At 46.2% G+C, this 13,802-nt stretch overlaps 1 protein-coding gene across 1 annotated transcript in view; it reads left to right on the top strand.

Moving 5' to 3' along the window:
• The window catches only part of ADAM19 (ADAM metallopeptidase domain 19), a gene marked incomplete at its 5' end in the record, with an annotated part of 27,589 nt that overhangs the window by 11,082 nt on the left and 2,705 nt on the right, over positions 1–13,802 (top strand). The window contains 16 exons of the mRNA XM_010134824.1: positions 1,542–1,734; positions 2,195–2,260; positions 3,602–3,673; positions 4,500–4,666; positions 5,835–5,919; positions 6,164–6,303; positions 7,871–8,048; positions 8,704–8,793; positions 9,297–9,492; positions 9,775–9,883; positions 10,374–10,578; positions 11,144–11,224; positions 11,398–11,506; positions 11,595–11,730; positions 11,958–12,024; positions 12,586–12,801. Coding sequence (XP_010133126.1) covers positions 1,542–1,734; positions 2,195–2,260; positions 3,602–3,673; positions 4,500–4,666; positions 5,835–5,919; positions 6,164–6,303; positions 7,871–8,048; positions 8,704–8,793; positions 9,297–9,492; positions 9,775–9,883; positions 10,374–10,578; positions 11,144–11,224; positions 11,398–11,506; positions 11,595–11,730; positions 11,958–12,024; positions 12,586–12,801 — 2,110 coding nt within the window. The remainder of the gene's footprint in view (positions 1–1,541; positions 1,735–2,194; positions 2,261–3,601; positions 3,674–4,499; positions 4,667–5,834; positions 5,920–6,163; positions 6,304–7,870; positions 8,049–8,703; positions 8,794–9,296; positions 9,493–9,774; positions 9,884–10,373; positions 10,579–11,143; positions 11,225–11,397; positions 11,507–11,594; positions 11,731–11,957; positions 12,025–12,585; positions 12,802–13,802) is intronic.

The raw sequence follows: 13,802 nt of genomic DNA, 5'->3' as shown, positions 1-13,802 counted from the left end.
ATGCCTCTGCTCAGCTCTCAGCTCCTGTTTCTTTCTGGGCAGATAGACCTGTTCTCGAATGCCACCCAGCCAAGAGTCCTGGGTGTAAAAGGGAGCATGTTGGGGAGAGCGGGAAGGTGGGTATCGTTAGCCACCGCAGTCTCCTAGCCAGCTCCTAGACTTATTCCTCCTTTGTGCTGGCAGCGTGGACTTGTGCAGTAAGTGAGTTTAACTCAGGAGTTGACTGGAGAGAAGAACCTCACTTGTTATTGACTCGAGGCTGCATCCCTTACAGATGGGGCAGAACTTGCTCAATACTCTGCTCTAATGCAGAAACCTGCTCCTTCTCCCAGCCTCTCACAACTGGCAAGTTTTTATGTGTGTTTTGGGGCAAGGTCTTCAAGTCTGAACTTCCCCCTGGGTTGTCAGCCCTGCTCTCTGCTTTCTTCCTGGGTGGTGCCACAGTTGTGTGTGTTATGCATTTAAAACCTTCACTTTGGGTGTAATGGGGTCCTTGGCAGAAAAAGACTGTCTGTATCCTCAGCAGGAGTAAATGAAGCGGCTCGATGGGACCAGGGAGCTGCATTCGTTTACACCAGCTCAGAGTTTGTTTCCAAAACACCACATGGGCTTTATTGAAATTAGTGGTCATCTGCTCTGGAGCGCTGATTGGAAGCTGTGCTGATGGGACCGGCTCCAGCCGGGAAACGGCCCGTGCCAAAGCAAACCTGAGACATCTTAAGTGGATGTAGCACAGGCCAAAGAGTGTAGTGAGATAAACAGGACAGTGCAGCCACCTGTGCCTTGCAATAAATAAATAAACAGTAGCCACACATGTGCCTTGCTCTGGTCAGCCTGCGTTTTCTGAGGCTCTGCCAGCTGCAGAGATAGAGATGTCTCGGTGGGCACACCAGCAGGGTTCCTGCACCCATGAGCTGGCAACTCCTTGACATCATTTTCTAATTGCCAGGAAGGCATGGGAGCTGCGCACAGGCGGCTGTTTTCACTCGAACCTTCACAGGGAGGCATGCTGCTCATCGAGCCACGCATCTTCTGGTGGGCATCAGACAGATCTCCAGCTCTCCTGGCTGTAACGTGCTCGTTGAGAAAAGCAGAACCCTATAGCTATGTGCAAGTCCCAGAGAGAAATGTGGGTTTGTTTTTTTTTTCTGGTGGCAAACAAAGTCTTCATATTTTTTTTTAGGTCAGTTTTGTTAAAGACAATTTTTTTTTTCAATTGGTTGAAAAGATTCCACTGCTCCTAAAGAAAAAGCTGGGCTTTAAAAAAATCGGTACTTCTCAGTGTTGAAGCACATGCTCCAGTAACCTCTTAACTGATGTCTGAGGCTCACTGAACAGATTCTAATCTATGCAAGCTCAGGGACTCCCCGCTCTGAACTCAAAACATTCCCATCGTTTTTATTAATGAATGGGATGGTGTGGTAAGGAGAAGTGCCTTGCCAACATCAGATGGGAACTCAGCAGCAGCAGAGGGGTTTGTCTCTGGTTGCCGTGATTGATAGTAATTAACTTCCCTTTCGTATTGCTTCCTGTTTCAACAGAGGACTTATAGTATTGAGCAGCAATTCCAGCTATATCTTAGAGCCAGCTCCCGACAGCCCAGATCAGCACTTGATCTACAGGCTGGACCACCTGATGTTGCAGAGAGGAGCCTGTGGCTACCAGGGCACTGAGGACACAGCCAAAGACTGGCTTCGGGGCTTCACAACTGGAATGAAACCACTGCACCAGAGGGTGAGCAGGGCTCAGACAGGGTCCATGCACGATGCTCCAAATTTCCAACCTGTTCCAAGCCTGAGGAGCCTGCTGTTTTCTGGGGTCATAGCTTGGGAAGTGAAATGAAGAGAGTTTGCAGCAAGCTGGCTGACAAATAATGGTTCCAGCAGGGAAATAAATGAGTGCAGGGGACCACCGTGTAGTGTGAGGAATCCGTGGGCTGTTGCTGCACAGATTTTTGCATCTCTCCATGGTCAAATGGGTGGGTTGAGGACACGCACATGGACACTTGCTGTAGTTAAACTGACTTGTGATACTTGGTTACTCTAAATTGATTACATCTGGAGGTCCTTGTGTGTGCTGGGGTGGGGTGAATGGCCAGTGAAAAACAAAGTGGGAAAAATGAGCTGTACGTGTGTTTTATGAAGATAAATTTGGGGAGATATTGGGGAAATAACCTGTGCTGCTTCTGTCACAGGTGAAACGGGAGACTCTGCAGGCTATGAAGTATGTGGAACTTCTGCTTGTCGCTGATTATGCAGAGGTAACAAACGGGATCATGTTTATACCAACTGCGCACCGGGCCCAGCGCGAGCATCCCACCTGCAGCATCTCCTGGGGCGGGAGGGCAGCTGGAGCTCAACAGGTTTCCTCTTGCCATCTCTATGGTCCTGCCACCACCAGCAGACAGGGAGAGCTGTGTCTTTGTCGTTTTTGTCCTAGCAGCCATGACCACTCTGCCACCACTGTTAGCCACTTTTGGCCAGGGGAGAGATGCAGGTTGTGATGTGGATGAAAGACTAGGGTCGGAGGTCAGTTCTGGGCTCCCAAGGTACCAATGGTCAGCCCTTGTTATTGATGGGAGAAACTGTCTTCAGCCTGGGGTGACTTGTGGGTTTCCTGGAATGAATGCTTCTAACTCTGCAGAACTCTTAATTTCTAGAGAGATAGCCATTATTATCCTCTGCTCTGAACTGGTAGCGGATATATAAATAGACATTTTTAAGGCTCCAAAAGACCCAGTGAAGTCAGCAATGCCTCCCCCATCCCCAGCCTGGATGGCACGCCAGATGTGCTTACCGACAGTGCAAACCGTGCAGTGTTTTGCTGATCATTTAATGTCCAGCACAGACAGGAGACACACTTGTCCAATTCATAATTTACAGCTTGAAACTCCGACAGTGAAAACTTTGGGCTAGTGCTCTGGGCTGTAATGTATTCTGAACAAAACCAAAGAGGCAGAACCTACTTTGGTTTCTCTGTTAGGCAGCAGGATACCAAGGAGACTATGAGAGAACACATTATACCCAGGAGCTGCCAAATGTGGTTCACCAGTTCACTACTGACAAGCTGGGGTAGACACTCACAGTGTTGTCATTAACTGCCCTCACTTTGCTGTCTCCCTTGCTAGAAGAAAAGTCCCAGGTTTTGTTGTCTGTTAAACAAAAATCTAAATATTTCACAACTTTAATTCATTGAAACAGTTTGCTAAAATTAATTTGTTAATTGAATAGGCAAATTCATTGTGAGATGTGATGAGAGCTGCAGCAGCCTTGACCCCAGACATGAAGACACGTTACCATATATTTTGCTGGCACATTTGTCAGTCCTTTGTCAGCCCCTGGCTCTTGGGGCTCTGATAAGATTGGGTTGCTCCTCTGTGCTACTGCCACTGCCTGGGTAACATTGCAGCAGTGGAATGCTGGGGTGAATTCTGAATATGCGTGTATGGATGGGCTTACAGTCAGATGCACAGTGAGGGAAGGACTTCGAGCTTTGCTTTACAGTTACCTTCTTTTACCCGGAATAATGTGACTTGTTAATGTGACACATTTCAGCTCTTTCTAGTTGCCTTTGTGCTATCTGACATGTTCGTTTTGTTCAGTTTCAGAAGCATCACTTCAACACTGAAGCAACGAGGCTTAAATTAGTGGAGGCTGCCAATTATGTTGATAAGGTAAGATCAGGTGTGTGTGAGCTGAGGAAAGCAAAGTCTAAGTTATGAATTATAAGAATTAATTGTGACAGAGGAACGCTGCCTTCTTGGGAGAGAGAATCATGTTTCAGCAGTTCTCCCCAGCAGTCTGGGGAGAAGAGAGCACCTGACAAACAATTCTGTTGCTGGACATCGGGGATGGAGTAGGGGAATCTCTGTTCCTTACCCTGGAGCCAGCATGGGTATCTCTGTGTTTTAATACATATCTGTATTAACTGTGTTACCTAAATAATGATTTTTGACAAGAGACTAAGGCATTCACTTCACATTGTAGAACACTTGGCAAGTAGAGCTGGAAGGAGCCTTCAGGAGTTGTCTCTCTGTGGTGCCCAGTGCTGCTGAAGTAAACCTCACTGCTTTTCAGATCTACTCCCTTCATACTCCCCTTCTCCCGTTCAATTCATTCCACCGCTCCCTTCACCCTACCGCCCATGAAGACTTGTCCTGTTTGCACGTGACATGGGCAGCAGATTGTTTCCTTCCTCTTTTCAGGAATTTTTACCTATCTAAAGATAAACATGATGTCAATCTCCAGTCTTTGTTTTTCTAGATTATCTCTTTGTCGTTCATCAGCATCTCTAGTTCAATCGAGTTTATGTGTGTGGGTGGTGCACGTTTCTCTCTGCAGAGCCACGGTGCTAATGCAATGCATTTCCAGAGAGAGCATCTTCTCTGGGCATGTGTATCTGTAGTAGCATTTAGGCAGGTCTTATATTCAAGATTTAAAACATGGTAAAATAAATCAGTGGTGCTCATTTTGCCATCCCTTTTCCTTCCTGTATCTTAGTTTTACAGATCCCTGAATATCCGTATTGCCTTGGTGGGGCTGGAGATCTGGAGTAATTGGAATAAATGCGATGTAAGTGAGAATCCCTACTCCACCCTGAAGTCCTTTCTGGCCTGGAGTAGCAAGGAGCGAGTGCACAGAAAACACGATAACGCCCAACTAATCACGTAAGTTTATTTCTCTTGGAATAACCTGTTTCTGACAAGAGGGTTGGTTGGGTGGGAAATCAGTATGTAAGATTATATTGTTCTAAGACTCAGGGTGGCAGATTTATGTAGTGGCTGCTCAGCCAGCATGAAGCTCTGGCACCCAGAGCACAACCACGTTAGGAAACGAGGTCGCAGGCTTTGCAGCAGCCTAAATACACACACATCAAAGTGCATCAGCATTATTGGGTGTGCATATCACAAGCAGCTGCACGTGATGTGTCACAGCTATACGTACAATTTGAAGAAAATCTGAACCGTAAGCAAGACCCCTGTAAAGGGGAGCTAAGCCCTTTGTGGCAGATATTCATTCCTAACTCCTCCCACTGAGACACAAAGGACACAGTGCTGGGTGCAACCTGATGGTCTCTGACATCCTCTAGTCTCCTGAGGGCCAGTAGCTATGGCCAGCAACACAGATGGCATTGGAAGAAAAATTTACAGCAACTCTTAAGCCTCCTTACCTCTTCCATGGCAATTCACTCAGCAGTAAATAGTGGTGAGGCAGAGGAGACACCTGTAGGACTGAAATGCAGAGATATAACGCCTTTTCCCTGTTTGGTTGGCTTGGGTTTTTTTCCTTTGAACGTTACTGTATTTCTTCTTCACCCAGTCATGTCCTGAGCATAATCTCCAGGGCTCCCATTTAAGGCATGCTGCTGGGGATGGTGCAGAATTCCGGCTCACCAGGCTGGAGCCAGGCTTGGCTGCACCTCAAAGGTGTTATCTAGGTGTCAAGTCTGGGTGTCAAGTCCCCAAACCCAAAGCTGGCAAATAATCAGGCTTCAGGTAAGTTAAGTATTCACAAACAGTACCCAATTAAGGATCCAGAAACAGTTGTTTCTGTTCTTGTTGCCAAGCTCAGCAGGAGCACTTTCATCACCAGACCATTACAAAAAATAGGATTGACTGGGTGGCCCATAAAATAAAGTAGTAGTCCAAGAAAAATAGGTCTTAATGCTTTGTAGTTCTGCTGTAATGTCCTGTACTTGAAGATACTACTGAAAGAAATGTGCTCTACCTGCACTGTGAGTATGTATAAAGCTGTGGCATATGCAGGATGCATTTCTCTGCCTTGCCTTCTCCAGTGCCTCAGTGCCATTTCATGGTCTTTCCGGTTTGATTTTAGGGGTGTGCCCTTCCAAGGAACAACAGTAGGCTTGGCTCCCGTGATGGCCATGTGCTCGGAATTCCAGTCAGGAGGAGTAAACGTGGTAAGTAATTGCTAATACCTAATATGATGTTTCCTGCCAGTAGTGAATAAATAGGATAGATGCTTCCTAAAGCTCGGGAAGAAAATATTTCTCATGAAGGCCTCTAGCTCACCTGCTCATGGGCAAGAGTACCTTCACCAGGTATTTTCTACATGTAATGAGAAGTGCTGCTTACCCCATTGACTCAGAGGTGCACGGGGCAGACACAGGTGAAGTGCTGACATGCCTCTTTGATTTTGTACAGGATCACTCTGATAATGCCATTGGAGTTGCTGCTACCATTGCCCATGAGATAGGACACAATTTTGGCATGAATCATGACTCAGCTGGCTGCTGTACTACCCCTGCAGAAGATGGAGGATGCATCATGGCTGCTGCAACTGGGTGAGTTCGTCTTACAGACCCTCATGGAGAAATGTAAAGGGCTTTGTTACAAGAAGAGTAAGAGCTAGAAATGCAGACTGAAGGTGGGTCTGTTGCTGCCTGTAGGAGCCAGTGTGTTTATAGAGAAAATAGAATACTAGCGGGCGAACTCTGGCTCATGTATCAGTAACAATTTGCTAAATTCCCAATGAACTTAATCCTGCCTGAGATTGGCTTTAGGTGATGTAGGGACCTGGCAGCATTTAGAAATAGGGCTCTGCACTGTCTGGTAAAAAGGAAAATCTTCCTGTCTTCTGTTCTGAGCCTGTCTCAGGACCCCTCTAACCCCTTGTCCCCAAGTTTGGGCTTCCCAGTGTGTCCTACCAAATGATCCATCACCCCAAAGCAAGATCAGTGCATATTCACACATCCTTCTGCAAACCCTGAACTGCCTATTGCCAGCAAGTACAGAGAAACGAGAGGTGACCAGGACATGTGTGACCTTGGCAGGTAGAGGTTTACGTGGGTTTCATTTCTATGTTGCAGGCAAGATGCACGGATAGACAGCTGATAGGGTTTCTAAAGCACTTCGTGCAAAAGCTAATGTGTGTTATAATGTAGTAACGAGAGGAAAAAGGGGTGCTTCAGGAAAGAACTGGTTTTTATTAAAAGGCACAGCGACAGGGCTGTATTTCTAAGTCAGAAGACATGGGAACAGATTGACTGCATGTTGTCATAATACTGCCTGGTTTCAGCAAGCCACAGAAAGCCTGTGTTTGAAAGGGAAGAAATAGCTGGCTTTGAGAGAAATGGGAAGCGAGAGTAACTCTGGAAACCCACAAGGATTCCAGAGCTCAGTTTGGATGAGGAACTGCAGTAGCTTCCATATTTCAGTCACGTAAAAACATCAGACGGACCCATTCACTTAAAGCCATGTTCCGTTTCCTCCTGCCTCCCTCCTTGGGGTTTTCACAAAATTTTCCCCATAAATATTTTCTTTTCCAAGTAAAGAAAAACATTCAGGTGGGAAGTGAAAACGTAGTAGCATGTAAGTGGAACATCCACAGTGCATAGGTTCTGGCATTGTAGAAACAGATACTAATCGTTCATGTAACAGAAAATATTCACATCCTTTGCAATGAGGCAGTAGACAAGAAAAAGGAAACACTCTTAGCAGTTAGATTCACAAGGATTTTTTCCCAGACTGAGTGTTGGCTTCTCAGGCTTGTTCAAGTAGTTAGGAGTGTGTCACAGCTCCAGTACGGAGCAGGTAAGGACAGCCTTACTTGACTACCAAAGTCAAATCTAACTCAACATAGTTTGTTTCAGTAAAGTTTATTTTTTTTTAAGGCTGTTATATTACCAGACAGTCTTGCAGTGCAATCGCACCTTGTCTTCAAATGTAATCCAGGTGGATCTGATTTTGAACAGTCAGACAGAATCATGATCCAGTTTAGCACGATTTCATAGTTTTCAGAGAGAGACCCATGTCCTTTGGCACTTGCCGGGATTTGCACGTGCTCGGTTTTGGTTTCCTAAGCCGTTGTCCACATCTGTCTTGACGTTTTTCTACACTGTCCGTCTTTAGGCACCCGTTCCCCAAGGTGTTCAACCAGTGCAACAGAAAAGAGCTGAAAAAGTACCTGCAGTCTGGTGGAGGGATGTGTCTCTCCAACATGCCAGATACCAAAAGAATGTATGGTGGGAAGAAATGTGGAAATGGCTACTTGGAAGAGGGGGAGGAATGTGACTGTGGAGAAGTGGAGGTAACAATTGCTCAGATCCAACCATTTGGGATTTAGTGGGATCCTGTGATTTTATTATGTATTTTGCAAATACCGTTGTGTGATACATAAACTGCTTTTGTGCGGGAGATATGCATACCTTCCCTGTATGTCAGTGAAAAAGGATGTTGTGACGTATCATGTCTAAATTTACGGTGTGCATCCCAGAACTCAGGGATGATGTAACTGGTGGTTGAACAGAGGTGATGAAATCTTCCTTTAAAAAAGGAAAGGAAAAATGATCTTGGCTGTTGCAGTTCCGTGTGTAAGTTCACTTTACCCACAGCTCTGTTCTTGGTACGGATGGAGCTTTTCTTAGCACTGCATCTCACTTCTCCAGATCCATACTTTGACTAATAAGACAAAACCGAGCTGGAAAAAGCAGCCCAGACTCATCAGATCTAATGAGCAGGACCTATAGTATCCAGTCAGTCCATCAGAGGATACAACTCTGCAGTACAGTAATTCAGCACACGCTGAGTATCATGAACATCTTGTGGAAGGAAGGCTGTTACTTTGGGTGTAGTTCATCACATGTGAGAACAAATTAAGGTCCAGCCTCACTCTTTGAAGCTCTGGCACGTTCTTATGTCGAATATTTGCCTTGTAAACTCTGCTGCATTGTGCTGTCTTCCAGGAGTGCAATAACCCCTGCTGCGATGCCAGCACCTGCTCCCTGAAGCTGGGTGCCCAATGTGCCCACGGCAGCTGCTGTCATCAGTGCAAGGTGGGATCCCTGGGTGTTCCTTAGAGGGGAGGGGGAATAACGGTGATGGAAGCGTGAGGCTGAAAAATGCAGGGGAAAAGGGAGCAAACAAGTCCAAGCACTGAGTTCATGACCTCACCTGCAAGAATATGGTCTGCTTTTTAGGTACAACAGCCTCGAGCGCTGTCAAATTAATGGAGACCTTTCTCGTCACTGACTAATTAAATTGTCTCCTGCGATAACTTAGGATGAGCTGTAGATGCTGATGGAATGAAGTCACGCTGCCTCTCTTAAACACTTAGGAATGGGGTGAATGAGGATGAATATTTCTCTCCTTTGGCTCTAGAAGAAATCTAGACAGAGCTCTTAGAGCAAACAGTTCCTCTGGGTATTAGGTTGGATGCTGTGTTTGCTCTGAACCCTCTCTTCTGGGACGTCTCCTTTTTCAGGCGGACATTATGCAGACGTGAAGCCACAAAGGAGCCAAGCAATAATTCACTTTTCCACTCTTTGTATCTTTTTAGCTGATGTCTGCAGGAACCCTCTGCAGGGAAAGATCAGGGCTCTGTGACCTCCCAGAATACTGCACTGGCAAATCACCGTTTTGCCCCACCAACTCTTACCAAATCGATGGGGCTTCCTGCGATGGAGGAAAGGCCTATTGCTACAGTGGCATGTGTCTCACATACAGAGACCAGTGCGTGCAGCTGTGGGGGCCGGGTAAGGACACTACTTGCAGTGAAATATGTTGTCCTTTGAACAGGCAATATTATATGTCATCCTACTATGATTCACCCTGTGTAAAGCCGTGGTACCTTCCATACCTGTTATCAGTGGCAAAGACTGAGGAACCTTTTCTCCTGGCTTGCTTATTTGGAGGAGACAGCAAAAAATTTCCCATGCTCAAACCATCCCAGAAAACGAACAACGGAATGGTTGGCATGGAGTGAGTTGTGCTGCCAGGCTCCACAGGAATCACTCACGCGAGTCTCTTCCATGCAGGAGCAAGGCCAGCACCAGACGCCTGCTTCGAGAAGGTTAATGCTGCTGGAGATGTCTACGGGAACTGTGGGAAGGACATCTATGGCAACTACAGGAAGTGTGAGATGAGGTAGGAAGTAGAGCAGCAGCCAAGGGTTGTTCATTGGAGAAGACATTTTTATATATTACAAAATAATGGGCTGGTAGATAGAAGTGATCCGTGCTTTGGTTTCACCCTCTGCCTCCTGGGAAATGAGCTGCATCTGTGTTGGACTTAGAGAGAGCCCTTATGACTGAAGTTTTAAGTTTAATGTTTCCCCTGCCTTTGGCATTCTAAAACATCTAGTTGGTATTTTTTCAAAGCAACAGAAGAAGGGATTTTCAAATCCATAAGTTAAATGTAGCTTTTTAACTGAGACAAAAATTTCCATCTTACCAGTGATTTTGTTGAGGCTGGTCTCTACCCATGGGGACAGTGAACTGGTACCATCAGTACCCATCAGACACTGTCGCTTGGGCTAGCTCTTGGGAGGCGCTTGCTCTTTTGCCATTGAACAATGGCAATACTGCTGCATTGATTTTAAGCAGAATAATCACTTTAGCCTTTCTTTTGACATCAGAGATGCTAAATGTGGGAAGATCCAGTGCCAGAGCTCTGCTTCCAAACCCCTGCAGTCCAATGCAGTGGCCATAGATACAACTATCCGCATGCAGAGGACGCAGCTGAGATGCCGAGGGACTCATGTGTACAGGTCTGAGAGTGAAGAAGAGGAGATGCTGGATCCTGGCTTGGTGCTGACAGGAACAAAATGTGGCAGCCATCATGTAGGTACAGTCCTGCCTGTAATGGCCTGGGGGAGGCTCAGAGTCACCACTTTTCCATCTGGAAAGTGCTTTGTGGTTATCAAGCCATCCATTTCTTATGTCTAATGCTTTTCTAGGGATTTTTATTGTTAGAAAAGTGAGTTCTTAGAGGCTTCTGAGAACCAATGGAAGAATACACACCCAAGGCCAGACCTTAAGTCTTTGCTGGATGAAATCCAGGGCCAGTGCTAAACTTGGGTTTTGCTAATTGGTTGTTGAAGTTTTCTTGCTTAGAGACGAGACACACAATAGAAATCTAGACAACTGAGAGCTCCTTCGGAGACTTGCGACATGGGCATGGCCAAGCTATCAGCTTCTGAGCTCCCACTCTTCTCTCTGATGTGTGTTAGCTGGAGTTTGGGGTAGTGATTACATGTTTGCTTGGGAATCAGGGTAACTTCAGGTTACAAAGTATTACTTGTATTACCAAGATGTCTTAGACCCTGCAGGTCACAAAATAACAGAAGGCAGTAATGTGGTACCTAACCCAAAGAGCTAATGCTGAGTTTGGATCCTTTCTCTGCAGGTTTGCTTTGAGGGACGCTGCCAGAACACATCCATCATCTTTGATTCTGAAAGCTGTAGCAAGAAGTGCCATGGGCATGGAGTAGGTGTCTTCCTTTTCATCTCCGTTTCAGACTGAAGCAGGATGATTCATGAATGTCCCTATATTTGCTAATAAGTTTCTTCTGTAGTGTTTTATCCATAAGGGCTTAATTTTTTTGAGCTTGCAGATCTTTTAGTAGCTGGTACTAAATTCTCTGAGTCTTCCTGCTCCAGGTCTGCAATAACAACAAGAACTGCCACTGCAACCAGGGGTGGGCTCCCCCGTTTTGCAACAAGCAGGGGAGAGGAGGAAGCTTGGACAGTGGTCCCCCCATGCCCGAAGGTGAGTGGGACCAGCTCCACTAAGGCACTTCAGAAGAATTTGAGTTAGATTACTTCCCTTCTAAGTAACTCTACTTTCTTACCCTCAGGCCTTTCAGCAATTGTTGTAACTCTTGCAGTCCTGGCTACCATTCTCGTTCTCCTTGGAATCGTGTTTTTATTCTATTACCTGAAATGCTGGAATAAGTTTGCCATCTGTTCTCTGAAGAAGACCTCTCAGTTCAGGTAAATTGTCAGTGCTGTGCCTTGTCTGCTTGCGTCTACCCCCTTTCAGTGTCAGGACAGAGGAGAAATTGCAAATGCTGTGAGGAATACAAGGAAATGGGTTCGTTGGTATAGTCAGTATTTGCTTCTCATTTTGTAACTTCAATTAATGTATAACAGAAAATACAGCAAGAAGAAGGAGAAAACATATAAAGGAAATAACACTTACTCTTTTCTCTCATTGTCAGTGACACATCTGGAAATGGGCACGCAAACCCTGCCTTCAAGTTGAAAACCCCCCAGGAGCAGAGGAAGGTAGGGGCAAGGTCACCTTCCACCCCCGTGGGGAGAGATGCAGCTGCCCTAAGATGTGGGATGTGGTCCCCTCTCACACTGCAGTTCGGGAGTGGTTTTATCAAAGGGTGGGAAAATTAGCCAGACATCACCCAGGGGCTGAAAGTCAGTGGGAGCTGGAAGTAATATCTATTTCTAAAAATTCCCTTAAAAGCAGGAGCCAGGATTTGACCAGGTCTGTGTGGCTGCTTGACTCTCCTGACAGATCCTCTTCTGTCACACCCTCCTCTCAAAACTCTGTAAATTACAGACCCTGGGTTTATTTACAAGCGTTGCTTATAATGCTAATGCCTGAGTTACTCTGGTCTCTTGATTCCCATTTCTGCCTCATAATCCCAAATTGTCCCAGTCTATCTAATCATCACCTTCTAGACATATATGACACATACCAGTGTTGCAGGCATTTTTTTCTACTATGTGGCTCGTAGATCTCATGCAGATCCTCAAAAGCGTAGCAGAGAGTAAACAGGTAGTTTGAAGCGGCAATACCTAACCTGGGGGATTTGTGGGTCTTCTGCACAGGTGATTGGCTTCCCTGAAATCCCATCAAAACCTCCTCCCCAGCAAGCTCCAGGGCTCCAAATAAATATGCAGCATCCATCTGCCTTCTCCACTGGCTACAGCTGCAGTGTGGGGCAGCCCCCTAGGCCAGCACAGCCGGTACTGGCAAAGGACATTGCCTGTCGGACACCCCCGAGCCAGCCAGCACCTCCTCCTCCCAAACCCCCGGTTTCTCAGGTATGGAGTCATGCTGCTGTCCTGCGGATGCGGTTTGATGGGAACTTTTTGAGTGAAGCTGGAGAAGCCTCTCTAACCCTGGTGGAGGTGTAGGAGTTACTGTGCTCACTAGCGCACACTCCATCTTGCCACAGGACAGTTACTGGTGCTTCTCTTTGCTTTGTAGTGTAGCTGATACTGACCATGCTGGACACTAGCACGCACAACTACTCTTAATTCAGGTGCCCCAAGAGCTCTGACCTGGACCTGAAGTCAGGTAGCTTGGATCACAAAGAGCATTCACTTTGCCAAGGTCATCTAAACATGATCTGCAAATCAGACAGATAATTTGCCAGGAATGAAAGGTCTGTACAGATCTCTCCTTAGGCAAGCCTAACATAGCTCCTCTTACCATCTGCATGGTTTTATCTCCTGGAAACAAGCCTTTCTGAGGTTACTGGTCAGTGATAAGCCTGAGGTTCAGTACTGAGTGCAGGATCTGCATTCCTTGGGACGATGCCCCAGGTATCTTGCATTTGGCCATTCCTGGAGTAAAGCCTCGGGAGCCTCAGACAGATTTTGATGTGGAGGAGAAATGGGATCTTTATCGTGTTGCATGAAGGAAACATGAGACTTAACCCATCCTGACCCCATCTTATGCGAGCATCCCAGCCAAGAGATTGTTTTGAGGGTTATAAGGAAATGGTATTGATTTACTACTTCTGCTGGCAATTTTGTTCTAAGCTTAGCACAGACCCCACATTCTTACAGAAAAGATGGCAAATCACTCAGACTGACTTCAACCCATTTTGTAAAAACCTTTCCCATTTTGCCAAAATATTTCCCTATAGATTAACAGGTTAGGGCCAGCAAAGCAGCAAACGGCTCAGTTACAGGGGACGGCAGAAGGCTGGCTCTCAGGCAGTCTCTCCCTGAAGGATATAGAGGAAAGCAAAGGCAAAATATTTTCGTGAATGGGATTTGTTTCTAGCTCCATTGTTCCTGTGAACAGCCGGCACTTC

This window comes from Buceros rhinoceros, unplaced genomic scaffold (genome assembly GCF_000710305.1).
Source record: "Buceros rhinoceros silvestris isolate BGI_N320 unplaced genomic scaffold, ASM71030v1 scaffold39394, whole genome shotgun sequence".
In the NCBI taxonomy this organism is placed as follows: Eukaryota; Metazoa; Chordata; class Aves; order Bucerotiformes; family Bucerotidae; genus Buceros; species Buceros rhinoceros.
Note: the sequence above shows the minus strand (reverse complement) of the source record. Positions and strands in the feature narration are given on the sequence as shown.